The following is a 27,993-nucleotide window of genomic DNA, read 5'->3' on the forward strand; positions in this document are numbered from 1 at the left end:
GTCGAGCCCCACATCCGGCTCTCTGCTCAGCAGGGAGCCTTCTTCCCCCTCTCTCTCTGCCTACCTGTGATCTCTCTCTCTCTCTCTCTCTCTCTCTGTCAAATAAAAAAATAAAATCTTAAAAAAAAAAAACTGTCATCTAGTAGAATAACACCTGGAAAATGTAGCCAGTCCATCCTGTAACAATGGGAACCCTTTGACATGGATCATTTGCTCTATTTTCCTAAGGATAAGAAGTGGACTCGGGGCACCTGGGTGGCTCAGTGGGTTGAGCCTCTGCCTTCGGCTCGGGTCATGATCTCAGGGTCCTGGGATCTAGCCCCGAATCAGGCTCTCTGCTCAGCAGGGAGCCTGCTTCCTCCCCGTCCCCCGCCTGCCGCTCTGCCTACTTGTGATCTCCGGCAAATAAATAAAATCTTTAAAAAAATAAAAATAAAAAAAGAAGTGGACTCTGTTATCACCCCCACTTCACAGATGAGGAAGCTGAGGCCGAACCAGGGGCTGAATACCTTGTCCAGGGGCTACCAGATCATAAGGGGCAGTGCTACGACTCACATCACATTGTCTGACCCCAGAGTCTCTCTCACTATTGGGATTAACACCTTTTGTTCCAATTTTGATTTCCTGAGCATCTACTCCAAATTCAGGAGCGGACCCGCATAATAAGTATAAGAGTTTGGGTTTTGGAGAATGAGTGCCACAGCCTGAAATGAGGCTCCTATAAGCTTGTTTTCTCAACTATAAAATAAATATAAAAATATATAAATATAAAAACAGGGGCACCTGTCTGGCTCAGTCAGAAGAGCATGCAACCCTTGATCTCTTGGTGGTGAGTTTGAGTCCACGCTGGCCATGGAAACTACTTTTTAAAAATAAGTAAAATTGGGCGCCTGGGTGGCTCAGCGGGTTAAGCCGCTGCCTTCGGCTCAGGTCATGATCTCAGGGTCCTGGGATCGAGTCCCATATCTGGCTCTCTGCTCAGCAGGGAGCCTGCTTCCCTCTCTCTCTCTCTCTCTGCCTGCCTCTCTCTCTCTGTCAAATAAATAAATAAATAAATAAATAAATAAATAAGTAAAATAACATAACCTCCTTGTAGGGCTGCTGCATGGGCTGGAAGTATAATACAGTAGCTGAGTTTATTCGGTGCAAAGAGATAATTGAGGGGGAGGAGGTGGGTCATCTGTGGTTATGTGGATGTTTAAGGGGGCACGTGTTTATGTGTGTGCACACATGTGAATATGCACACATCTCACTAGCTTTCTCACTGCAATTGTGCTCTTTGTATAAAAGACTAGGATTCAGACAGAAACTTTTCACTCTGAATTTCTGTGTCTGAGAGCAGTCAATGACTAGGAGGAGGTGGGAGATGGCGCTTGCTGGGGCTGGGGCTGATTCTGTGTATCTGGGTGTCTGTAAAGGAACAATACTTGTGTCTTTTAGGGGTATAAGTGTGGGTCTTTGGTATGACACTGCTGTGCAGATACCCTTGTCTGCCCTCTGAGCCCATGTGTGTACGTGATTGGGGCTGTGACTATTGGGAATCCTGTGTCTGCAGAGGCGCGTATGCTGTTTTCGCCTTCAAACTGCCATCTGTAGGGATGTATGTGCATATCTGTGGGTGTCCAAGTATGGGACATGAGGTTTTATGTGGGTCTGGAGCTCTGTAGGTGTCAGCGCTCTCTTGAGTATAGGTGTATGTACAGGTGTAAAAACAGTTATGGGAGGTGCATAAATGAGGGCAATTAGGGACTGTGATGGTAGGCACAATGGTGGTGGTAGGGGTGTCGTGATGTTGAGAAGATTGGATCTAAGTCTGAGTGCATATTTGTTTTTCAAAGGCAATGTGTATTTACATGTGTCTGTCTAGGTTCAGTCTGTGTGAGGAGAAGGGATCTGGAAGCTGTGAGTGTCCACTTGTGTGTGTATATTGTGGAGTGTTTGAGTCTGAGGGGTGTGCGTGTGTGTGTGTGTGTGTGTGTGTGTTTAGAGGCTGTGTGTCCTAGCCACATACCTGGGCTCCCCAGCCTTCCCTACCTCTCTATCAGTAGAACCCCATAGAAGGTGAGGTGTACATTAGACCAGATAGCTCAGCATATCCCAGAGGGAATGGGGATATCCTAGGCAATTCCTCCCAGAAGAATTGAGGGTAACAACTGCCCCCCCCTCCACACACACACAGACACACCAAGTAACTCCCCATCCCCCATCCAACCCAATCCCATTCAGTGCCATTCCACTTTCTGATTGTTGTGGAGCAGAGACATGTGTGCAGGTGTGTATGTACGTATGTGTATGTATGCCTTGTATTAAAGTAAATGATGGGAAAAGGTAATTGTTGGCATCAGTAGGTACACAGATGTACCAGAAGTGGAACTACATCAACATACTATAATGTGCGACTTTCTATGGACTCCATCTCGGCCGGAAGTGGGACCATGGGTCCCTCTTGTACCTGCGAGTGGGGCTGTGCCTAAGGGCCGTGGGTACCCCCGGAGGGAGGGGCGGTAGTGAGAGCTGAGTGGAAGTTGTGGGGGTTGCTGATGCCTTTGTATGTCAGCTGTCTGAGTCTGTGTCAGCAGCTCTGAGATTCTGTGTGTCTATATGTCTGTGTGTGTCTCTGGGTCGCTGCCTCGCTGTGTGTGTCTCGCTCTGCCTTGGCGGGGAGGGGATTGGTCACGCATGACTCATCTTGAACCGAGCGGGGCTCCAGCGGCAGGGCGGCCGCCGCCGCAGCTGGAGGGGGAGGAGGACAAGGAGGAGGGAGAGGAGGAGGAGGACTACCAGGAGGGGGAGGAGGAGGAGAAGGAGGGGGCGGGGGCCTCTCCAAGTTTGTCGGGACCTTCTTCCGAGGCAGCGGCGGCAGCAGCCAGGGAGGCCGGGGCTGCGCGCGGGCCGGGGGCGGGGGCTGGGGCCGGGCCTGGGGCGGCGGGGCCGGCGCCTCCGCTCTCCTCCAGCTCCTGCTTCAGCCTCTGCTCCCGCTGCGGCCGTGGCCCCTCTCGGCGCGGCTCTCCGCGCTGCGTGCCCGCCGAGCCCGCCGCTCCCCGGCCCATGTACTGGAAGCATGAGAACGCCGCCCCGGCGCTGCCCGAGGGCTGCCGGCTGCCGGCCGAGGGCGGCCCCGCCACCGACCAGGTGAGGGAGCGAGCGAGTGGGTGACCGGACCGGGCCACCGTCGGGCAGGGGCCGGGACCCCGCAGGGCCCGGCCGGGCGGTGGGCGGCCGCGGGGAGGAGGGCTTCTGGGGTGCGCCTGTGAGTGTGTGTATGTGAGTGTGTGAGCGCGCGCGAGCGCGGAGGGGGGGGGGTCGCGGAAAGCGGGAACACATTATGCAAATGTTGGAGGAATTTCTCAAAAAGCGATTTAGCAAAGACACAGGCGAATCAAGAGGAGGCGAGGCGGGTATTGTCCGTCTGAATAGGCGCTGATAGCGCCGATGCGCCGGGGGTTGTGCTGGCGCAACGCTGAGAATCCCGACGCGGGGCCGGTCCCGGGCGCGCCGAGGGGCTGGAGGGTGCTTTTTTCCTCTTCTTGGACGCCTATGTTTTCTCTTTTTGGTCCCATTTCCCCCCGGACCTCGCCCCCATTTTGCTCGGGGTTTCCCTCGGACTGGCCCTCGAAAGGCGCCTGAATTCGTGTCAGTATCGCCGCATCAATTTCTCAGCGCGCGCGGGGCTGGCGGGCTGATGCTCCCAGCGCTCGGGGTTTTATTTTCCTTAAACGCCCCCCCACACACCCATCTCCTTTTTCTTTTCTTTCTTTCTTTCTTTCTTTCTTTCTTTCTCTCTTTTCTCCTTTTTGCATTTTGTGTCGAGAGGAGGAGAAGGGAGCGAGGAAAGGGGGGGTGCAGGGAGAAAAAATTCGATTTTTAATTACTACCATTAAAAAATCAAATTTGCAATTCTTTGGGCGGCCTGATGGATCTCACTGATTGACAGTTGGAATTGACACTCTGGCTACCTCTTATCTTGGGCATTCACGACAATTTCTAATTGCAGGTAGTTTGTGTGTGTGCGCGTGTTTTTTTTCCCCCTCAGAGGCTTGGATTGCAAGGGAACTAAGCGATTACTTCAAGAGCCACGGGTTAAGTGCAGGGAGAGGGGGAGAGAGAGGGAAAAAATCCAATCCAAATTCAAATTGCTTCATTAGAGAGACACCGCTTTTGTGGGGAAGGGCTTTAAATGCCCACTACAAAGTTAAGACTCATTGTTCCGCGCCGGTTTATATAACAGGCGCAGGGAGGCGCTGGGCTCAGGCTGCGCGGAGCCAGTTCTGCAGCCGCCGCCGCCTGAGTTCCCTCCCCCTCCCCCAGGTGATGGCCCAGCCAGGGTCCGGCTGCAAAGCGACCACCCGCTGCCTTGAAGGGACCGCGCCGCCAGCCATGGTGAGTTCGTTCGGTCCTGCCTTCGCTCCCCGGTACGCCGGCAGGCGGGCCCTGGGGACCTTGACCGGCTTTCCGGCCCCGAACCGCTGCCCATGCGCTGGTGGACTGCGGGAAGGCGCCGCCCCTCTCCGAGCCTCTGTTTTCCGGCCGGAAAGGTAGACTTTAACCGTCCCCAGCACCCAGGACACGAGGGCTAAAAGTTGGGGCTGTCCCTTCCTCTCCAATAGGCCCTTCCATTCCTATCCTGTAGTCCATGGAACGGCGTCTGGGGAGAATTTCGTTGTCAGTTGATGCGCTGGGGCCCCAGATTTGTCTCCGAGGCAGCCGCAACGCTGGGCACCCGGCTGGGCGCTCAGCTCAACGCGCGGTTCTCCCTCTCTCCCCGACTGCAGGCTCAGTCGGACGCCGAGGCCCTGGCAGGCTCTCTGGACAAGGACGAAGGCCGGGCCTCCCCCTGTACACCTAGCACGCCGTCTGTCTGTTCACCGCCTTCTGCCGCTTCCTCCGTGCCGTCCGCCGGCAAGAACATCTGCTCCAGCTGCGGCCTTGAGATCCTGGACCGGTATCTGCTCAAGGTGAGACGGGGGCGGGGTGTTGCATGTCTGTTGGTGAGGTGTGGGTTGCATCCCTGAGGGCCGCAACGCCGGCGCAGGTCCACTAAGTTCTTACGACCGTGCGTCCTTGGGCAAATCTTAGAGTCTCTCGGCACCCCCAGGTTTCCGTCTGAAAAATGGGAAGAGTGTAATTCTACCTTCCTAAGCTTCCTCGTCACAGAAGAAAAGTGGGGAAGTCATACACACCTTCAGACCTCCAGCTACAGTATCTGCAAATGGGGCCGGGCGTGAAAAGAGGCCCGCTCTGAGCCGTCCCCCACCTCCGCCCCCTCCCCAGGTCAACAACCTCATCTGGCACGTGCGGTGCCTCGAGTGCTCCGTGTGTCGCACGTCGCTGAGGCAGCAGAACAGCTGCTACATCAAGAACAAGGAGATCTTCTGCAAGATGGACTACTTCAGGTAGGCTGCGGCCGCTGGGCCAGCAGTGTCGCTGCAGGCAGGCCCCCCACCCGGCGCGCGCGGAGAACACCCTGGCGGCGCGCGGTCTCCGGAGCCGCCGAAGCCCGGACCCCGAGAGCACTCTCTGCGCGCCGCGCGGGCTCAATCAGCCCGCTCTCCGCGCCCGGAACGAGGAGCTCCAGGCCTCGCGCCGGTGCCGGGACAGGTCCGGCCCGCCACCCGCCTCCGGTTCCTGCGGCCCCCTGGGTTTTGGTCGCGTCTCTGGCCCCGTCTCGGGGCTTACAGAGTGTCTGGCTCCAGTTCCGACGGTCGAGCCCTGACGTCCTGGGCTCTGGCCCCGACCCGCTCCGACCCCAGCCGCGATCCGCCTGCACCTCCAGGGCGCTCCAGCTCTGGGTTCCAACCCCACTCGGACTCCAGCCGCGCAGGCGTCTCTCCCCGCCGTCCCAGAGCTGGGCTCCAGTCTCCTGCTCTGCCCTGGACTCCTCCGTGGGTCTGGGTCTGCTCCAGCCCCAAGCATTAGCCTCGCAGCTCTCAGATCCTGTCCGTTATCCAAACGCTTGGTCCTAAGCCCCAACCTTTCCGGCTCCGCCTCAACTAAGACCCCGGCGTCGCTCGCGTGTCGCATCGCCGAGTCGGGGGTCCTGCCCGGGTTCGGGGGCGCCTGTTTCAGTCTCCGTTCCGCGGTCGTTTTGGTCCCGGGCTTCAGCCGCTGCCGGTTCCAGGCTCTGACTCTGAGCCGCCGCCTGGACAGGAAGGGGGACGAGTCGGGCCCAGCAACCGGCGCCCCGAGTAGGATTACCGTGGGCTGGGCTCTCCGCGCCGCAGAGCCGCGGCCCTGCACCAGGCTCACCCTCCCCGCGCGCCGCCGAGTCTTCGCCGCAGGCGTGCGCCCGGCTCCTAACCGCGCGCCCAGGCCTGACCTGGTCACGGGGTCGAGGTCATTGCGAGGTCAGGGGCACAGCAGCCACTGGCCTGATCCTGGCGGGAAGCGTGAACCTGACGTGAGGCCTGGCCACCGGGCCTACAGAGTCCAGGAGAGCCGAGTGGGACTGGTTCTTGGGAGGGATGCTTGTTCCCAAGGGCTTTGTCCTGAAGTGGAGAAAGCTACTCCCCTAGAAAGACCTCGTAGCCCACAGAGATCCTTCCCACCCTTGCCTCTGCAGAGGTCATGGCTTCAGTCTTACTAGAAAGACCCCTGGCCCAGAAGGCCCCTGAGAGTCAAGGAAATTGGTGGTAGGTAATGCCCGCTTCCTCAGCTCTGGCTTTGAGTCTCCTGGCCATGGGAAAGAGAGGATCTTGAGACTAGGGTGAGGTCTACAGTGTTTGGGGCTGTAGTACTCTGGGGAAACCACAGGAAGCATGGTTTCAGAAGTGGATTCTTCTTCTTTGTATGGATGTGAAAGGTTGTACACCTGGGATGTGCATGGGGGGGAGGGCGTGTCTCCCTCCCAGGACTTGGAACTCAGCATGCAAGGGGTGTCTCTGTGTCTGTGTTGTCTGCATCTGAGCAGTGGCACTGGACGAATGTGTCCCTGAACAAGGTCAGGGGTATGAGGGCAGTGTGCGTACTCCTTTATGATGAGTATTTGTCTTTTAGTTTATGTGTGAGCGTCAAGAGCGTGTGTCTCCATGTGAATGTTGGGACTTGGTGTGTGCATATGTGTGTATGTGTGCCTGTGGGCAAGGTAGTGGAGACAAGATTAGGTCTGGACTGGGACCCAGAGGTGACAGGGCGAGAATTCTGAAATCCTGTCATTCCTCCTCCACTTCTCCTCTGAGGGAACACTCCTGCCGAAGGCCTTCACCCTGGCATCGAGGAGCCAAGGGTGTGATGTAAACATGGATTTGTGGATGTGGACTGCCACATGTGTGCGTCCCAGGAGGTTATCGTTACCTAGTGGGTATGTCTTTCTCCACTGTCCCATCTGACTATTGGCTGGCCAGGGCAGGAAATGGAGGTTGGAGTCCTGGTCTTGCCACCTCCCTGCTCTACGCCTGCCTTCACTCGGTTAAAAACAAAACAAAGCAAACAAACAAGACAAACCAAAATTCAGGCCAGCTGCTGTTTTAGGGCTCATTGGGCTCATCAGCTAGCCAGGGACAGGGCTCCAGGCTGAGGAACCCAGCAGGACGATATCTCGGCCTCCTCCTGCAGTGTAAGGCAGGGCTCCATCCCTCTCCTGGCCCTCTGGGTGACAAGCGGACCCGGTAGCCTCCTCCCTGCTTCTCCAGCTTCAACTCATGCCCAGACTGGACCAAGCCTCCTTAGCTGCTGTGCTTTGCTAGACCTTCAAGGATTCGTCAAAATTTAGATCCTGATTCCACTGTTCGGAGCCTCACTGGCTCTGGAGTCCCCCTTCCTACTGCAGTAGGGTTGAGGATGGGGGGGGGTAGCTGTTGTGGGGACAAGCAGTAATTGGGCTCTACCAGGCCAATGCTGAATAACTGTGTGACCTTGGCCGAGTAACTACGTCTCTCTGCCCTCAGTGTCTGACTTCCACGGTTGTCTGTCTGAGCTGCCAAGGAGGCCAGTGGAGGGAGGAGGGCTCATTAGAGTCTCCCTAAATGGCAGGTGCTACGGATGTCTCCATTGTCACCTTTGTCACCCCTGGTAGAGTGGATGCTGGGCACAATCCTCTGATGGCATTTCCTCTGGCAGTTTGAGGAGCAGGATTTGCCTGGGGAGATGGGGGCAGGTCATTTCTAGGCAGCAGGTTCTGAGCGCTAATCCTTTTCCAGGGATAAAATCCCTGAAAGCAAAACTAAAACAGATTTTTGGTTAAGAAAAGGGGATAAAAGCTCCCATTGACTGGAATGAGGGAAGAATTGTGGGCTCTCCTGATCATGTCTATGCCAACCAGGTCTCCCTGCAGGCATAACCCATCCCTGGCAACCCCACCTGTAATAAAAATAATAATAAAACCCACAAGAAGGGAAAGAAAAAGCCACGGAGCGCCAGGCGGGGACAGCTGTCAGCTCTCACAGCAGCCCAGGCTCTGGGTGGCTGCCACAAAGGAGCTTTTCTTGGAGAAAGCATGAATGGTGACGTGGGAGGCAGAGTTCACCCTCAGGAGCTGGGGCTAGGGAGAGGCCATGCACTGCGTTTTTCTAGCCCTCTGTTTCCTGAAGCCCAAGGTCAAGGATCTGGTGGGATATGGACTGGAGCATTCTGCCCTAGGGGAGATCAAGATCTCCCAGTAAGGCAGGGAGAGGAAGGAAGTGGCTGAGACCTCAAGAATGGGCACCAGCGGGCTTCCATGGTCCTCTGGGCTCAGGTCTTATCCTTCAGGGAAGGGTTTCTCCTCTGTTCCATCCCTCTTCTTGCCCTTCTTTGACACCATCCTGTAGATCCGCAGTCTCCCTTGGCAGAGCCTGGTGTTGGTGGCACAGGAATTAGAAGTTAGGAAGGCCCTCCAAACTCACCAGGGAGGGATCTGCGGAGCATGGAGGGGATACCTTGGGCAAGACTGCTCAGCCTCTCTGCTTTGGTTTCTCCAACTCTCCTTCCAAGGAGGGACCTCACCAGCCCTGGTGGGTTCAGCCAGATTCCTGGTAACCCTGGTAACCTGGTAACTCACTCCCCGAGTCCTAGCAGACTGCCAGGGAAAATCTGATATTGCTTTTAATTTCTTCTTCTTCTTCTTCTTCTTCTTTTTGTTAAGACAATTTTTCGTTCTATTTTCTTCCAAGAAGTGAAGAAAAGTCCTGAGAGTGGGGTGGGGACAGTATTCCTTTCTGGGCCATTCAGATCTTCACTGCCCTCAGCAACCACAGCCTCAGACAGCTTCCTCCCACCCACTGACCTGCCACTGCTGCCCCCCCAAACAGGGGCATGAACTGATCTGCAGTGCCTCCTTCTTCAGCCCCCACCAAGCATCATGCCCATTGTGTGATTGGGGAGACTGAGGCCCTGGGGGAGAGGAATGTGGAGCCCAGGGTCACTCAGTGAGTGTAAGAGGGGCTGGGCAGGGGTGAGGCTACTGCTCCCCAGGATCTTTAGAGCTTTTCTCAAGCCAGGAACCATGTTAACTCTGGCAGGCTCCATCTCATTGAATCCTCAGGTCCACCCTGTGAATACCGCATTGTCCTAATCCCCACATTATAGGAGGGGAAACTGAGGTCCTCAGAGGGGAGGTTGCGCAGCTAGTAAGTGGCAGAACCTGGGTGATCCCCAAGGCCATCCCTGTGTCTAAACACTCAGGACTGTTCTTTTATAGGTGAGATTATGTTAGCAGAAGCTCTCTACAAGGAGAGGTCATGGAATGGCAAAAACCCCTCTCTCCCGGCTCTGAGATTCCCTGCCCAGTTTCATTGGCTTTACACAAGGATCACCAGCTGTATGCTCTGGTGTGGGACTCTTCCCGGGTAGGCTCTGGGAGCACGGGGACAGGAGTGACCTCCTCAGAGGCTGTGACTAGATCAACTTTGCCATGATCAGGTCACCATGGTCCCTGGCCCTCTTGCCTCCTGACTGTTGGAGTGGGGAATAAAGGGTTAACTGCTGCTCCTGGCGTTGATCCGGGTGGGGTTCAGAAAGTGTCCTGGGCTGGGCCACCGGGCCTGCCGGCTGAAGTTCCTGTCCCCTGCTTGGCCCTTGTGACTTAGGGCAAGCCCTCAGCCTTCTCCGGCTTTCCAGCTAGAGCCCAAGCTCCAACCGCCAGCTCCAGTGGGAGAACCCCACCCCCTCCCCCAGAGCGAGGGTCCCCAGGGAGGCTCAGAGCTGGGAAGCGGCCCCCCACCGTGGCAGAGAGCAGCCCAGCGGCTGCCAGCTGTTGGGGGACAGATGTTGGGGGAGCGGAGAGAGGAGTTCTGGGGAGGGGCCTTGGGGCCGGGACCTCCGAGGCGCAGGGCATTTTAACCTCATAATTGCTGGTTCTGCTTTTCCTGGCTTCTTCTCTTAAGAGTTTGCCTAGGAAGGAAGGAACAGAGGGAATAGAAAAGGCTCCTCCTCCACTCCATCTTGCTGTCCTCTTAGAATCTCCCTAAGCCATCAGTGAGTGTTCTGAACTCAAAATACCTGAATTCTGGTTTGAGTTTCCGCACCAGACTCTCAGGCTTCCTAACTAACATTGGCCTTCCCATTCGGAGCTTCGGTTTAGCTTCGGGTATCTTAATAAGGCGGAAAGGAGTCGTAGTGAAACTCGGAAAGGCTCTTTCTTTGAGGCTCATTCATCCAACAAATAATGGCTGAGCACCAACTCGGTATCCATTGGAAGTGGGCCGGGAGAGTGAGCTTGACCTGGTCAAGGGCGCACAGCTCCGCAGGAGTACCTAGATGTCTCTGTTCCCTACTCGGGGAAGAGAGGGTAAGGAGATGTACTATGGCACCGCAGTCCTTTCAGCAGCTGCCAGTATGCGCAGCGTCTGCCGGACTCCTCTCCACGCCCAAAGCGTGTCTGTCCCTTGCGCCTTTACCCCACGGCGCTCCGGGATCCAGGGAGGGGCGCGCACAAGGCTGGGGGCGGAGGGGCGGTAGCCGCGCCCCCTAATCCCTTTGGCGCTCCCTTCGCAGCTCCCGAACACCCCATTCTTGAAGTTTCGTTGTCTCGCCGCCGATTTCGCTGCTTCCGGAATCCGGCGGCTCGGGCCTCGCAGCCCGCCTGGGAAGGAGTCTATCGGTTTGTCAGAGAACCTCGATCCGTAAGCCTCCTCGTGCCCCCTTGTTTGTGCCACTGACCCCTGCCCTGGGTGGAGGATACGTTTCAGGAGCGGCCCTCAAACTCATCCAAAACTGTATAATGACCCCCTCACTCCCATCCAAGGACCCATCGCGAAGGCGATTTCGTTGACTGGGACGAACCACGGCGAGCGCGGGGAGATCCTAGGGCTGGGACAGCTTTTATCATTTGGGGTGACGCGTGGAGGGTGGGAAAGTTGGTGAGAGCTCACTCGCGGAGTCCGCTGGGGAGCACGGAATGTAAGATGTACAGCGTAGGCGCAGAAGGCGCCGGCGGATCAGCCGTGTGGAGCAGAAAGATCGGGGTGCGCGGGGTGTCTTGGACTCATCTCTGGCAAAGGACAAGGAATCTCGCACAGCCGCGCGCGAGGATCCGGGGTCGTGTGCTCTGGCGCAGCTCACGGGTCGTGGCCCACGGAGACCACAGGTTGGAGACGCAGTCGCTCTCATGTGGCCTCTGAAAGGCCGGGACCTTCCCCTCCCCTGCTCTCCCCTCTCCCAGGGAAGGCACTCCCCGCCTCCCCGAATCCGCTGGGCCTCAGGCCCTACGCACGGGACTTTCTGGGACCCGTGGCTGGGAGTCGGGACGCGCGACGGGGTCAAACCAGGCCCGTTTCCAGTTAATACACCTGGGATCCATTCCTAATCATCTCTCGCCCAACTGCTTCCGCAGGTTCGAGGTTCCTTTTTTGCACTTCAGAACGGACCTCAACCCCGAGCCCCACGCTCTTTGTGGTCTTGGGCAAGTCACTTGTCCGCTCTGAACCTCCGATTCCACGTGTGCAAAATGGGTGCCAGAGTCTCCACCTCACGCGGCTTGCGTTGCGCCCCGGAACCCTGGATCGCTCTACCTGCTCTGCCCTCGGCTGGCCCCTGTCTCCCAAGGCCAGTACGTGCTCTTAATCCGCGTACTGGCAGTCGGGCCGCGGAACTCCGGGTCCGCCCCTCGGTGAGAGTAGGCAGGGGTGGGCGAAGCGGGTTTCCTCTCCCCTTTACTGAGGGATTGGGAAAGAAACCGCGGGCTGTGCTAGGCGGTCCCCTGGGGAAGCCGAGTTTCCGAGGTCCGGAACCGCCTCAGTTTAGGGGGCGGTTCACCCAGCAGAGGCGCGCAGCACAGCCCGAAAGAGTAAACCGCGCCGCCAGCCACAGGGTCCCCTTACGCTCCGGGTCAGAGACAGTTGCGTTGGAGTTACGTCTGGAGTCGGGGCGGGCCGAGGCTTCCTCGATCCCGCACTCAGTTTAACCCAAGACCGTTTATTCAATTGACAGTTGCTTGCCTTTGCCAAGGGAGGCGAAGCTGTAACCAGAGCGCATTTGCTCGGCTGGTTTCTGGGCACATTCACAGGCAATTCTGAGTGCTCCTCTGGGTGGAAGTGTGCTGGCCCTGGGGACACAGAGGCAGATCTTGGTCCTCTCCCAGGAATACAGGGGGTGGGAGGGAAAGGAGAAGAATCCGACATTTACAAACCCGCCTGACCAATGCTGCTAGTCCGGTGCTGGAACTGGGGTACTCTTCAGGGAGAAGGTGTACGAAGAGCACTGTCTGTGCAAAGGCCTGGGCTGGGGAAGGCGCTTCAGAGGAGCGCCATAGAGACATGGCACTGACCTTCCATCAGGGCTGCCTGGGACTCCTGCTTGGGTGTGGGGTGGGGAAAGTGAGAGAGATGAGTCTAAGAGGCTGTGGTCTGCTGGGCTTTGTGAACGCCAAGGATCTTGAACCAGATCCTGAGGGTAGAGTGGAGTCACCAAAGGATTTTAAGCTGGGCAGAACAGGATTCACTGCGCATGCTGGAAACTTCGCTGTGGCCACTGTATGGAGGAATGGTTGTTGGCCCCTGGTAGAGCTGGCAACAGGCAGAGCAGGGCAGATTCTGGCCTAGGAGAGCAGCTGTGGCACTGCACCTGGATCCCAAAGATATGTAGGAAAAAGAACCAGCAAAGCCAGGTGATCGGTTAGATGTGGGGTTGAGGAGAGGGAGGGGTGCATGGTTTAGGTTTCTGAGCTTGAGGAGCTGGATGAATGGTGGCTTCATTCCCTGAAATAGAGTGCACACCAGAGGAAACTTGAGGGTTGGGACAGGTTCACAGGATGAGTCATCTACTTAAACCTTCCCTGGGGTTCAGGGGTCAGGTCTTGCGCTGACTTCTAGGACAGGGTAAACCAGACTCTGCTGCTTCCTGGAGGGGCTCCCAGGCCGCTAGTGGAGGCAGGCATACCCAAACAGCCGCACTACAAGACAGGGGGTGGGTGGGTGGGGGAGATGGAGAAAAGGCCCAACAGGAAAGGCTTAAGGGGGAGGGGACATTTGATCTGGGCCTTTTGTTTGTTTGTTTGTTTGATTTGGGACTGGCTGGTACTTAATAGCCTGCAGAGTATTAAGCAGTAGCTTCTGCAGTGTCACCTAGCTCAGCTCAGGGCAGGAAAAGTGAGAACTCAGAGGGTTAAACACTTCACTCAAGGGCACAAAGCCAGCAAGTGTATATCTGTCTATGCTTCCAAGAAACTGAGTATCTCTACCACTGGGGTACAGTTTATTCATCTTGGGTTTCTACCCTTGCAAACTGTGTGATGTGCAAGTTACTCTAACTCTCTGGTCCCCATTTTCCTCATCTGCAAAATGAAGATTAACTGGGATAATCAACATAAAACACTTAGAATCTTGCTGGGCACGTGGTAAGTGCTCAAAACTTTGCATGTTACTATGTTATTATATTTTTCCTAACACGATATATTTTAATGAACAGATTAGTTACATACAAATGTAAGGGGTTATTGTAGAAAACTTGGGAAACTCAGAAAAGCACCAAGAAGAAAGTAGAAACCACCCACCAGCTCACCTTCACCGTGAAGGTGCACTGCTGTCTGCAGGTGTGTGAAATACAGGGCAGATCTAGGCAAAGGGAAATTTGGGTGAGCAAAGGCCAGGAGGCAGGGTGCTGGTGGGCCAGTGGGATTTGGAGGGGGAAGGAGGAGCCTGTCTGAGCCTCGCCACCCCCCTTTCCTGTCCCGGTGTCCCGCAGCCGATTTGGGACCAAGTGTGCACGGTGCGGTCGACAGATCTATGCCAGCGACTGGGTGCGGCGGGCACGCGGCAATGCCTACCATCTGGCCTGCTTTGCTTGCTTTTCGTGCAAGCGCCAGCTGTCCACGGGCGAGGAGTTTGGCCTGGTCGAGGAGAAGGTGCTGTGCCGCATCCACTACGACACCATGATCGAGAACCTCAAGAGGGCCGCGGAGAACGGTACCCAACCCGCCCCACCCAGCACCCTGCCACACCTCTGTGCCCAGCCCTCTCCCACCCCACCCCAGCACCACAGGAACTGACCACACTCCTCTAGGAGCAGGTTCCTGGTTCACTACCTGGAGGCTGCCCACGCTTTTGGCTCCACCGTTTGCTTGGGCGTAGGAAGTCACAGTCTGCCTCTGCAATTGTTTTCTCATCTGTAAAATGGAGCTAATGATAAGACAGACCCCCTATCAAAGACAGCTAGGAGACACTCAAGGGAGCCCTAGAGATGATTCTCATAATGGGGTAGCCTTACTCCACCTTTGGCCAGTTCTGGTTGGCCTGAGGACTCATCCGCTCCTGCTGCCTGGACCTGGCCATGGACCAGTCCTGGAGAGATGATTCCACTCTGTTCTCCCAACTGCTGTGCCAGCAGCTCTAAGCCAGAGGTTTGGGGGTGAGAGTTTCTTCCTAGACTATAAAGAAAAAGACTTTGAGTCTGGAGATGTGAGCTCTGTTTTGCTTCTGGGAAATGTGTGAAGCTTTCTTCTCTGGGCATCAGTCTCCCCATCTGTGCAAGATACTCTGTCAATGAGAAAGATCCCTAAATCTCTTCTGGCTCCAATACTGTGTCTCTCTAAGACACATAGGCCAGTAGACAGGGTCCACATCTTCCAGGGACTGTGAGGGTTGAGACACAGGGGGGTTGGTGGTTAGAAAGGGGTGGGAATAGGGGTTGGGCTGAGGGCAGAGTCAGGGATCCTTTCCATTAATTTCCTGTCTGGGTCTTTGGAAGCTGCTAATTCTCCGTAATGTGGATTATTTTGTATAATCCTTACAAAAACCCTAAGAAGTAGCTGATGTGTCCTCATTTTACAGATGAGGAAACAGGCAGAGGTTATCTGCAGTATGGATTTGCCAAAGGTTACATACTAGCAGGCTGGCTTGACTCCAAAGCCCAGGCTTTTAACCACCATAGCACATCACCCCATTCCCAAGCTCCAGGGACCCTTAATTAGACCTCATTAAACAAGGGACGCTGCGGGGATGTGGCTGTCCCTATAAGTGTCATTTTCCCATTGAGAAAATGGCACACCAATCCTTGTCCTGCCTGCTCTCCTAGGGGACATTAATACCGCAAAGTGTCTATCCCATCCTGAGGGCCTCTGGGGAGGTGTATGGACCATCCTGCCTCAGTTTCTAGCCTGGGAACTTGTCAGGAATTTCTAGGGTATTCCAGACCATGGCCACACCAAGGCCATCACTTTCTCCTGCCAGGATCAGGACTAAAAGTGGCCTATGTGGGAAACAAGTGAGGCTGGGGTTGTATGAAGTTACCTGCCATAGCGGCCAAGTCAGCAGTGGCACTAGGATGGAATCCCAGGAGTCAGGGCTCCCCCTACACCATGGTCCATCAGTGACCTCCTTCCTCTCTGGACCAATCAGGACTACCCCTAGCCACACCCTTGCTAGTTACAACTCTTGCTCTCACCTCTATGCCACTCCAGACACTTACCATGTAGGGCAGCTTGAAGGCTTGGGTCCTTAGATACCCTTTACTGACCAGCCCTCAGTTTCGAACCTGTTTTACTCTTTATTTATTTATTATATTTTAAATTTTAAGTAGGCTCCATGCCTAAGGTGGGGTTTGAACTCAAGACCCCAGAGATTAAGAGTCACATGCTCCACCAACTGAGCCAGCCAGGCCCCCCCTGCTGTTTTTACTTTTAAGCTTAAACACACATCCTTCCGTCATAGAACACTTAGGAAAGACGGTTAAGCAAAAAGAAGAAGATAAAGATCACTCTAAACATCACCACCTCTCATATTTTAGTATCTATCTTCCCAGATTTTTTTTCTCTGTATATATGGTGGCATGTTGCTTTGGTCCCCCCCCCAACATAGTGTTTTCATAATTAAAAAAAAATTACAACTAATTGTGAACAGTGGTGGAATTACTGGTGATTTTTATTTTCTTCTTTGTGCTTATCTGAATTTTCTGAGTTTTTGATAAGAAGTCTGTATTACCTAGAAAAATGAGGTATTAAAAATAAGATGAGAATGTATTTAGTGGGATTGTGAAAGTCATAGAACTGGAAAGAGAATAGCTAACGTATGTGCCAGTTAATAAAATTAAATGTTAGAGAAATAAAGTGACATATGATTGCTGTAAAAACCTCAGAAGTTACAGGAATATTGAAAGTAGTGTCTCCATTAGATGCATAAATGCGAGCACCTTGGTGTGTATACTTTCAACCTTTTTGCTTCCATATATTTTACAAAAGTAGAATCACAGTTCTGTAACCTGCTCGCATCTTACCTCCACCAGCCTTTGGTTTGCCCAGTTCAGCTAAGAGGGAGTCCAGTCTGGGCCACTAGGGTCTGTCAGCTGTAAGCTACTAGCTGAGAAAGGTCCTGAGTCAGGACTTTCTTCTCTTTGAGTCTCGGTTTCTTTCCTCTGCTGTAAAATGGGGCCGTGAGCCAGACATAAAGGACACACCGAAAGAGCAGTGTCTGGTATTTAGAGAACGCTCAGAAATGACAGCCCCTTTTCTAACGACAGAGCTCAGGGACTAGGACTCTGGGAACCCCGCTCCCAGCCAACTCCACTCCTGACCCTTCCAGGGACCAGCTGCCCCCACCCCCGTCCTTTCCAGGATGCCACTAGAAGAGATGGGGACGCGTGGTCAGCCACTTCTGTCACCCCCAGGGAACGGCCTCACGCTGGAGGGGGCAGTGCCCTCGGAACAGGACAGTCAACCCAAACCGGCCAAGCGCGCGCGGACATCCTTCACCGCCGAGCAGTTGCAGGTACCCCCGCGGACCGCGAGGGGCCGAAGGTGGGGGCGGGCCCTAGAGGTAGGCGGGGCCGAGAAGGGTTCTGGCTCCGCCCCTTCTGCCCGGACCCGCTGGTGGTGGGGAGGGGCCGTAGCTGTCTGGGGCGTGGCCTCCGGACCGGATCCTCTCTGATTGGGCCGGGGTCTCGGAGACCTCCGCGCGTTCCTGCCTCACTGCCCCTTTTGCTCCCCGCAGGTTATGCAGGCGCAGTTCGCGCAGGACAACAACCCCGACGCACAGACGCTGCAGAAGCTGGCGGACATGACGGGCCTCAGCCGGAGGGTCATCCAGGTGGGGCCGAGGGAGGGCGGGGCCTTGGGGGCGGGGGCGAGGCCTAGAGGCCGGGGGCGGGCCCTCCAGCGTGTGCCGGACTAGCCAGCCACAGGCCCGGGCGCACGTGGCCGCCCTTACGCAGGAGGCGACGAAGCAGTCCCGCGTGGGGTCTCCCAGCGGCGCGTCCGACCCTTTTCCGCAAGGCTGAGGCTGCTGAGGCTGTCGTTCCAGGTGTGGTTTCAAAACTGCCGGGCGCGTCATAAAAAGCACACACCACAGCATCCCGTGCCGCCCTCCGGGGCGCCTCCGTCCCGCCTCCCTTCCGCCCTGTCCGAGGACATCCACTACTCCCCGTTCAGCAGCCCCGAGCGGGCGCGCATGGTCACCCTGCACGGCTACATTGAGAGTAAGTGACTGCACCACCTAGGCTGCTGGGTCTGCGGCGGGGGGGGGGGGGGGGGGGGGCACGCGCAGCAGCGCGCGGCAGGCGGAGGCGTGGGGAGGACTTTCGGAGCCTGGTGGGTGAGGACGTCGGGTCTGCAGTCCCTCGGACCTGGGGTTGGAGAGAGGGGCTAAGGTCCCGGTCTTTGCCTAAGGGAGACGGGATTCTTTGTAGAAAAGCCATTTAGCCACTCAAAAAATACTTTCCAAGTACCCACTGTGTGTGCCAGCGCCCAGGGACTAGGGAGAGAACTGGATGGGGAAAGCCTTTGCGTTTTGGTGGAACCTGCATTTTGGTGGGAGAGACAACGTGGCACACGATAACGAGACAGATGAGAGCATGGTTTTAATCCTGATGATTGCTGTAGGAAAGGAGCTGGACGCAAGCTTGTGGAGATGCCTCCTCTCAGCAAGCCGAGACTGGAAGAATGGATAGGAATTAGTGAGACACAAGGAGAGGGGAAGTAGGAGTGCCCAGCAGCAGAGGAGCTGAATGCAGGCAGGCCATAGCCCAGAAAGCACTGTGGCATGGGTGCTTTTGGGGTTGCAGAAGGCAGCCAGTGTGGCAGGAGTATCCAGAGCTAGGAGGCTGAGGGCAAATGACCTACCCTCCTTGAATCTCAGTATCCTCAGCTGCACGCTGGGACATTAAAAATGCCTATTTCACAGCGTTGTGAGAATCCACTCATGTATTCAGTAACTACTCTCTGAGTGCCTTCTGTCCTAAGCACTGGAATACAACGGAGAACAAAACAGACCCAAATCTGTGTGCTCTTGGGGTTCACATTCCAGAGTGGGACGTGGGTGGAGAGACAATCAGCTAATAAAGGAGGGAGGGGATGGCATGCCAGTGGGGACTGGAGATGCCATGGGGATGATGGAACGGGTCTGGTGGAGTGACCTTTGAGCAGGAACCTGGAGGAGAGAGGGAGGCGGCCTTGTGAATTTCTGGGGGAATGGATGTTCTCTATGTCTGCTAACAAGCAGGTGCTTATTACAGATCTTCATTCCCTTTGAACTTGTTTGTTTCCTCAAAGCTGGGTGTGACCAGAAAAATAGAAGTGGCCACAACATACCCACAAACATAAATCCTCCCTTCTCCAGCTCCAAGTAAAAGGGAAAGAGAACAGGGAGCATCAGAGAGAGAGCCCTGCTATTCACTGAGCCCCTGCCATGGGCCAGACACTATACTAAGCATGTGTGTAAGCATTAGCTATCACTGTCTCATTGCACAGATGAAGAAACCCAGGGTCCTCAGTAATGGGAACCAGTATTCCTTAATGGTTGATTGTGGGCTTTAGGGTGAGACTGTCGGGCTTCTGATCCCAGCCGTGCCACTCACTAGCTGTGGGACATCAGGCAAGCTTCTTAGCTTCCCTGAAAACCAATTTTGTCATCTACAAAAATGAGGATGATAAGAAGGCTTCTCTCAGAGCATCAGATAAGATCTCTGACATCAAGTCTCCAGCATTCAGTCCATGGGGGGACGTCCTAGCTGCTTTCCTAGTGGTGGTGGTGGTGGTCCTGGCTGGCACAGCTGGGGGTGTGGAATCCTGCCTATGGCACCAGGCAGCCAGTTGGAAACCATGTCTCTTTGCACTGTGTCATTTCTGAACCATCTGCTCCGGAGGAGGGACTTTTCTTCCTTTCTTTTCTAAACAATGATTTATGTTCAGGTTGCACAGAGTCCACAGAACTATCTAGATCATCTGTTAAAGGCACAAAGGACTAGGGACTCTCTAGATACCTGGAGTCTGGGCTGCCAGCTAGCACTTGCTGTGAAGCTGGCAATGGGTCTTGGTGACCTCCTTGGGAGTGGGGCCATGGCATCCAGAGTCAGGCCCCGGGACTCCCCTCACAGACTTTGTCAATGAAGGCTAGATATGTCTTGGATGCTCAGAGAGGGGGCTGAGGGTGCCATCTCCTTTTTACTTTGAGGTGAAAGTAAAGCATAGGGCTGGAAATGTCAAGGGTGTTTGGACCTGCCGCCTCTTGCTGCAGGGCTGAGGGACACCTCAGCAGTTTGCTTGGAAGTTAACAAAAGTCACACAATTCTGAGTTCCCTGGGGCCTCGGAGCTTGGAAGCTGATAAAAAGCTTTGGAACCAGACCCCAGAAAGATGCACATACACACATAGTTTTCAGTGTAATCCCAGGCTGTTCATGGACTTCTAGAATGCCCCAGGATAAGAATCCCCAATCTTGGGGTGCCTGGGTGGCTCAGTGGGTTAAAGCCTCTGCCTTCAGCTTGGGTTGTGATCCCAGGGTCCTGGGATCGGCCCTGCGTCAGGTTCTCTGCTCAGCAGGAAGCCCGCTTCCCTCTCTCTCTCTGCCTGCCTCTCTGCCAACTTGTGATCTCTGTCTGCCAAATAAATAAATAAAATCTTAAAAAAAAAAAAAGAATCCCTAATCTTATATAATTGCTTTATTCTACCGATGAGGGAACTGTAGCTCAGAGAGGCACAGTGACATGTCCTAAATTACATATTAATTATAAGTCTCTGTACTGTACAGGGCTCTGCCCTGGGATGCTGCCATTTTAGATGTTGGAATAAAGTAGAGAGATTCACACAACTGATATTCAGTGAGTACCTTCTAGGTGTCAGGCCTCATTCCAGGTGCTGGGAATCCATAAAGATCTAGAGTCTGGAAAACAGACAAAAATTCTGGCCCTCGTTACAGCGTGTGTTCTAGTTGACAAAGACAGACGATGACAAGTCAACAGTAAAAAATGTACCACAAGTCAGATGATGGCAAGTGCGAAGGAGGAAAAATAAAGCTGGAAAGGAGGCCAGGGAGGGTAGGGGTGAGTGTTGTTGGTGGTGGGCTGCAGTTATAAATAGGGTGGCCAGGGACAGCATCATTAAGGTGACATACAAGTGGAGGGTCCTCTAGGAGGTATAGGGTAAAGCCTGAGTGATACCTGGCAGATTAGAAGGGAGAGGCATTAAGAGGGGAGATTAGTAATGGAGTAGAGCTTGGTATGTCCGTGTTGAATTACGTATTAGTTTAGGAGTGTTTGTCAGTGAGCTGGACAGTTATCACCTAGCACTTCATAGACTAAAGCTTTTTACACCAAGCATTACAACCAACTCTGTTGAAATTTTGCCCAAGACCACGCACAGCCAGTACATGGTCAAAGTGAAACCGGTCCCAGGGCTCCAGCTTGCTGAGCATGGGGTGCACGGGCTTGTGCGTGGAGGCTGCGGGATGGGCTCCAAGGCGTCCTCTCATCCACAGGTCAGGTACAGTGCGGGCAGGTGCACTGCCGGCTGCCTTACACCGCACCCCCCGTCCACCTCAAAGCCGACATGGATGGGCCGCTCTCCAACCGGGGTGAGAAGGTAAATGGAGCCAGGCTGGGTGTGGTGGGGGAGAGTTGTCCGGCCAGGAATGGGTTTCTGGCAGGCACCACGCTGCTCTGTGGCAGACCCTTTCTGCCCAGAATCCTCCAGCCCCCACCTGGCCCCCAAAGCAGGCACTTGAGCCGCGTGTTCTATGGGCCCAGCCCCTCCACAGGCCTCCTTCTAGGCCTCCCACCAATACTTGGCCTCTCTCTCTTTTTTTTTTTTTTTTCCCAGATTTGTGAATTTAGTTACTTTGCTCACATTTTGTGGTTCCAGGAAAGGCTTCTCTGACACACCACCCTGCATCCCACACTGTCACCTGTTCTTTCTCCTTCCTCACTTTTATCCCTGTCTGTTGAGTGAGCGCCCCTATCAGGGGGGGACCCCTGGGATAACAGGGCGGCAGGGGACTTTGGTCAGCTGGCAGGGCCTCCTTTGTGGAAGCAGGATCTCTGGTTATCTCAAGCATCAGGTCTGAACATCCAGAAGGCTGCTTAGACATCCCCCAGGCCAATGGCCTGAAAGCTTTGTATCTAAGCACCGGAACCTTAAAAAAAATTTTTTTTTCCAGAACCCATAAAACAGATAAAAGTAGATGAAACCACATGGTTTCTAGATGAGACCACAGTGTGTGTAGGACCCCACTTCCCTCTCCGTGCCGAGACGCCTCTCAGTGAGCCTAGCAAGGCCTCTGTCCTAGGACAGCCCCTCGTTTTAGGAGTGGGGAAATTGAGGCACAGCTTGCTGCAGGTCCCAGAGCCTGGATGGGAACCGGTGTACTCCCCTCATCCACTCCACTGACATTTGCTATGTACTGACTGTGCTCAGCAGCCCGAGTCAGTGGCCAGGAACACAGAGGTGAGGAGAGCAGGGTTCCCACTCTGTGGGGGCCACAGGTTGGAGGAGGAGACATGGCAGAAGCACTACAGTGTGAGGAAACTGATGGGGTAGCCCAGGGAGCTGGAGAGTCAGGGCACAACTCAGGAGAAGCACAAGGAGGAGTCTCTGGAGGAGGGCAACGTCTGTGCACAGGCCTGAAGGCTGAGCCAGAGCTCATCAGGGAGAGCACGAGCCACCCTGGCTCTTGGGGAGCCCTGAGCAGTTCAACGTTGCTGGGGCACCGGCTTGAGAGGAGCAGTGCAAGGAGGGGGACTCAGGGCTGCAAGGCGGAGGAGTCTGTACTTTGTCCTGGGGCAGCGGGGAGGCCCTGGAGGCTTCTTTTTGAATTTTATTTTACTTATTTTATTTATTTGCTTTTAAGGGTTTTATTTTTTAAGTCATCTCTATACCCAGCACAGGCCTCGAACTCACAACCCCGAGATCAAGGGTCTCACGCTTTACCCACTGAGCCAGCCTGGGACCCCTGTTTTGTTTTATTTTATTTTATTTTATTTTATTTTATTTTATTTTATTTTATTTTATGTTGTTTTATTTTATTTTTCTAGTTTTATTGAAGGGAGGCTTCTTCTGGAGACATTGCTGTCGCAGGCCTCAGGGAGGCAGGGAGCCCCAGGAGTCAGCAGGTGTGGTGGGCCAGGAAGACTGGGCCAGTTCCTTCCACTGGAAGGGCCTCTAGGGACTTTCCAGGCCAGCAGAGCCCAGTCTTTGCATGCCTCAGAATCACCTGGGAAGCTTGTACAGAAGTAGATTCCCCAGCCTCCCCTCTAGAGAGTCTGCTGGGGAGGCCTGGAGTGGGGAGCCACTCCCGCAGGATACCTCTGCTAATCCTGAATGAGCCCCTGCTGGGTGCCCCGCTGTGTGCCGGGGTGGGGGGGGGCGGGGGCGGGGATATGGTGTGGGGGGGGATATGGTGTGGACAACCTGGTGGCAGCAGGTGGATTGAGAAATAAACAGCAGCGTGCAGTACAAAAGCCCACAGATCTGGGGTGGGGGGAGCGTCCCAGGATCACCCCCCAAGATTGCGCCACTCCCAGCAAGAGCTGATGTTGCTCCAGCAAAGCCTCCACTCCCAGCACGTGCTTTCCGTACTCTGATTGATGTTTGTGGGTGTGGGGATGGTCCTCAAGGTAAAGATAAGGAGACTGAGGTCCTCAGAGCAGCAGCTCACCAGTGCCACACCGTGAGTGTGGGTAGAGCTGGCCTCCATCCCAGGACTGCTCGCCTTGGAGCTGCCACTCTCCTCTGAGGGGGCACTTGTCCTGTCACACTTGGCACAGGACCAGAAGAGGCACGCTGGCACTGTCCCTGTCCTCGAGGAACATGTGGCTCAGAGCAGGAGGTGAGCAGGGTGACAGAGCAGTTGAAGTGAGGGATGAACATGGCATTGGAAGACCCAGAAGAAGGGGCCCTGAGCTCTCAGGGAGAAGCAGGGAATGGCAAGAAGGGTGTTCCATGTCAAGAGAAGAGCATGTGCAAAGGTCCAGAGGCAGAGAGGAGCCTGGGTCTGAGGGACCATGGGGTGATTAACATGACCGAGGCCCAATGAGGTGGCAGGGGTCACACCACGAAGAGCCTAGACCATGGAGCAAGGGGCTTAGGCTCCACCTGCAGCACAGGGGGGGCCTCGGAAATGTTTCAGGCTGGGTTCAGCGCTTGGAGCCGAGCCTTGTCTCCTGGTTACTCAGCTAAGCTTGTGGTTATGTCTGGTTCAGTCTGAAGGATGAGCCAGGCTTGGGTCTGAAAGCTTTTGCTGGAGAAGGTTTCTGGACCCTGGGTTTGGCTGCCTAGCCAGAGTTTTCTCCCCAACTTCACATCCAGCAGCTTTGCCAAAAAAAAAAAAAAAAAAAAAAAGTGTCTCCTTCATGACCTCCCACCTTCTCACTGTCAGTCCTTCCTGCCAGCTCCTGGGGACCCTTTCTGTCCACCTCTTGCCAAACCCACGAGACCTGGTGGGTGGTGTGTGATCAGTCCAAGAGTGTATGGACTTTCTCCCAAATCCCTCCAGGCTTGTGTGGCCAAGCCGTGAGGAGACTCAGTACCCCCCACGGCAGGCTCAGAACCCACTCAGCACCAGCCCTGGTGTGGCCAGGAGGACAGCGCTCTGAGCATGGGCAGGGAGCAACCCCTGACTCTGCCACATCGTCATTTGGCGACACGTGCCTGAGAGTTTCCAGAACTGCCTTTCTCCTTGGTCATGTCCCCTGATTCCACAGTTCCAGAGCCTGGAAAGCCTTTAGAAATCAGGGCCATCTTATCATGGATCAGATGGAGAGACTGAGGCCTGCAGAGGGTAGGGGCTTACCTGAGAGGGTGGGGTCTTACCTCTCCTCAGAAAGCTTCTCTCAGTAAGGGACCAAAGCCAGGCCTCCCAGTGGTCAGAGAAGAGCACTGCCCAGGCTGGGGGAGACAGTAGCTTGTGAGCTCTGGAGTCAGGCTGACTCTGAATCCCAGCTCTGCCTCCTCCTCACGGCGAGGCCGGAGAACACAGTTCACTTCTCTGAGCCTCCATTCCCACGCCCACAGCATGGGGATAATAACAGTTGCCACCACCACCGAAGGCTGTTGCTGAGAGTCAATGCAGCGACGCGTGGGAAGCGTTGAGCACAGCCCGTGGGCCGCAGAACAGGCTCCGTAGAGGCGGGTTATCATGATTCTGCTACATACATCGTCACCGTTACTTCCTGCGGCTCCTCTTCATAGTAAACATTCTGGGCAAGGGACGTTCCCAATCTGAAAATGGAACAGCCAAATGGCCATGCCCGCTGGATGTCCCGGGATCACCCTGACAATGTTACTATGACGAGGCACCTGAGGCACCTCCCGCCGACCAGCCGGCCCGTAATCCTTGACCTGCCCTGCAGGGAGCTGGCTGTGCACGGGAGTGGGGGTGCGGGGACAATGAGAGGTCATGTCGGTGCTTGAGGTGGAAGAGGGTGAGGGAAAGGGGCCGGCGGTTCCTGATCACCCATGTGTGTCAGGCACCTGACTGCCTTTCAGCTCCATGAAGATCCAGTGAGGTGCTCGGCCCGTTGCCCGGGGCGTGGTGAGCGTCTGTGACGACTGTCCCCGTGGCTCGCAGAGGCAGAGGCGATGTGTTACAACACAGAGAGCTTGGTCTTGGGCCAGGTCTGGGTCCACCTCTTCCTCGTTGTGGGATCCCGGCCGTACTGATTTTCACCTATCTGGGCCTCAGCGCCCTCCCAGGGAAATGGGCATAATCGCGGGGCACCCTCACAGGGCTGAGGCTTTCGTCCCATAACATAAGTGAGGCCCTTCCCACGGTGCTGGGCACAGGACCCAGTGCCCTGCAGACACGTCTTGCCGCTCTCTGATCTCACTGAAGCCTCCCCCTTCCGAGAGAGAGCTTTTGTCACCCCTGCTCTCCAGATGAGGAAACAGGCTCAGAGAGGTGCAGTGAGTGGCCCAGGGTCTCACAGCAAATAAGTGTTGGAGCTAGGATTTGAACCCAGATCTGGGCCCTGAGCAACCCGCATTCTCTATGTGTTGGAGAACCTCTGTGTGTGTGGCGGGGGGGGGCACCCGGTGGGGCAGGGCCCGGACTCAGCCGCCTCCCGCGCCCTCCTTTTGCAGGTCATCCTTTTTCAGTACTGACGCCGCGGGCCCTGGTGCCTCTGTCCGCGGGCACCCCACCGCCGCCCCGCAGCCGCTGAAAGCCGGTGTCCGAGCCACTGCCAGGGATCCACCCGCTCCGTACCCACCCTCCCCCACCTTCCTGACCGCCACCAGCCCGGCCCTGGGGCCTGGCCTTCCCTCCTCCTGCTGACATCCAGAACCTGCCAAGAGCACTTGCGGGGTCCTCCTCTGGGAAGGCAGAGCTCCCTGAAATCTGGAATCAGGGTGAAAACAACTGGCCTGTTTTTCCATCTAGACAGGAGTCATCTTCAACTTCAGCCGATTTCAATAGCAAAAGGCCAAATCGAATCGTGCAACGCCAACAGCCTTCTAATTTACAGGTTTTCTTTCTTCCCGTATTGGCCTTTCTTTACTACTTCCTTGCAACCATCTCTGAATTCTGAATAGCCGACAACCCCCAATGTTATCCACTCTGTTGCTTTTGTCTGGAAAACTCTACAGTGTTTGTGGGATGTCCCCAAAGGAAAGCTATGTTCTAATTTTATCATTTCCATCTGTCTGGTTATGTCAAGTTAATTCAGAGAGAGAAGAGACACTGACCAACACTGAGAGGCCCAACAGGGCAGAGATGGAGGCCTGCCCAGACCAAGAGGCGGGGGATAGGCAGGGGCTGGGGTGGGGGTTGCGGCTACGACTCGCACTGGAGAAGGATGTGGCTTGCTGGGCTGGTGCGGGGAGGCATTGGCTATTTTAAGGAGAGGAAAGAGAAGATGTGGGGTGTGTCTGGGTGAGGGGGAGACTCTGTTCCTACCTAGTTATCCAGCATATATAGAGGAGATGTGGCAGAGATGGTGTTTGATATGTGTGATGGCATTTCTGAATGCTTATGCAGGGTAGCATTGGTGGCCACTTGCTGACTCCTGATAGGGTTGGTTGGGCCACATCTTCCTTGGAGGGGCCATCCTGGAGGAGGAGCTGCAGAAACAGAGCCCAGGGAAATGGCAGTAGGAATGCTCATTCTGGACGCGGGTCTGAGTAGAGAGAGGGTACCTGCTGCCTAGGTGAGTGTGCCAAGCCCAGGATTCCAGGGAGGCACGTGGGGGGCTTCCCCACCAGCCCTGCACGGAGCCAGTCCCACCCCCTCAGGAGCAGAGGCCAGACACAGCTGTGCTCACACCCACCCTATTCTGCTGCAACTCTTCCACCCCAAACAAAAGGGCTTGGGCTGCACAAGACCATGATTTATGTTTTCAGGGGACGCCCATTTGTCCCAAGCGTATCCTGTAATTTCAGAATTACTTGGTGTCCTGATGCATTTCCCACCAGAGGTTGCTAGTAAGCCTGTTCTAGCCCAAGTCCTCCCTCCTGCTTCGGTTAGCCGGATGCATTGCTTCTGGAAGGAGACTCTAGGATGGGAAGTGCACGTTCACGGCACACAGGCATCTGCTGTCCCCACTTTCACCCGTGGTAGACATCGCTGATGGATTGTATCACTCTCGGAGTCTGGATCAGGTTTCGGAATCCTAAGGCTTGAAGTTGGCGCTTAAAATGAAAACTTATATGCCTTTCTTGCTCTGGGACCTGGAGGAGGGCAAGGCATGGGTGTAGCCGAAGAAGGGAACTGGCTTCCTTTCCCTTCCGAAGGCAGTTCTGGGGGACTCAGGGCCAAGAGAGGGTAGCACCAGAACATGGTCAGTGCAGCTCGGTTCAGAGCTTATCCAATGAGTGGCGTGTACTGGCCCTGTGCAGGGTGCTGGGGCCCAATCCCTGGTGACTGGGGAGCTCTCCTGCTTCCTTTGATTTTTGCTCCTGATGATTGAAGCCCCAAGCACAGCCATGTGGTACACATGTGGCCACGGCCAAGTGGGCAACCAAACCCTGCCAGGACCCACTCTGCCTTGAGCCTTCCCCCAGGGTCTGTTCCTTGCGTGGATCACGTGGTTGTAGCACGTTGCCATTCAGACATGTCTCCACTAGCCTGTTAGAGCAGCCTGGGAACACACAGGCCACCAAGACTATTTATTTAAATACAAAACAGAGGGAGAAAACACACACACGGAAAAAAAATTGTAAGCACTTTTTTTTGTAAAACCAATGTCTGTTTTGTTACATACCTTTCATGTTGTGCTTTGTAAATGTCCTATTTGTGTAATAAATAAAGTTAATGCAAGTAGAAGTGCGGGCACTTAAATCCAGAACACGATGGGATTCCGTTTCTTTCCTGCTCTCCGGTTAAGAACTCCGGCCCCCGGCCCCCGAGGGTTCTGGGCCGCTGGACAGTGCAGTCCCCCTTCCTGGGCA

General features: G+C 55.1%; 1 protein-coding gene across 2 annotated transcripts; it reads left to right on the forward strand.

Annotated features, from left to right (window-relative positions):
- The first annotated feature begins 2,692 nt into the window (after nt 1-2,692).
- Nucleotides 2,693-27,887, forward strand: LHX6 (LIM homeobox 6). Of its 2 annotated transcripts, none has more exons than XM_032308143.1 (10): nt 2,693-3,132; nt 4,309-4,380; nt 4,773-4,955; nt 5,272-5,393; nt 14,095-14,315; nt 17,011-17,111; nt 17,334-17,429; nt 17,643-17,817; nt 21,092-21,195; nt 25,690-27,887. In XM_032308143.1, the coding sequence occupies exons 1-10, from the start codon at nt 3,049-3,051 to the stop codon at nt 25,708-25,710; spliced, it is 1,179 nt and encodes a 392-aa protein (XP_032164034.1). In that variant the 5' UTR covers nt 2,693-3,048; the 3' UTR covers nt 25,711-27,887. The 2 variants fall into 2 exon arrangements, with proteins under 2 accessions (XP_032164034.1, XP_032164035.1); XM_032308144.1 differs by lacking the exon at nt 2,693-3,132 and adding an exon at nt 3,855-3,994.
- Nucleotides 27,888-27,993: the final 106 nt, after the last annotated feature.

The sequence above is a fragment of the Mustela erminea genome, chromosome 12, assembly GCF_009829155.1.
Source record: "Mustela erminea isolate mMusErm1 chromosome 12, mMusErm1.Pri, whole genome shotgun sequence".
In the NCBI taxonomy this organism is placed as follows: domain Eukaryota; kingdom Metazoa; phylum Chordata; class Mammalia; order Carnivora; family Mustelidae; genus Mustela; species Mustela erminea.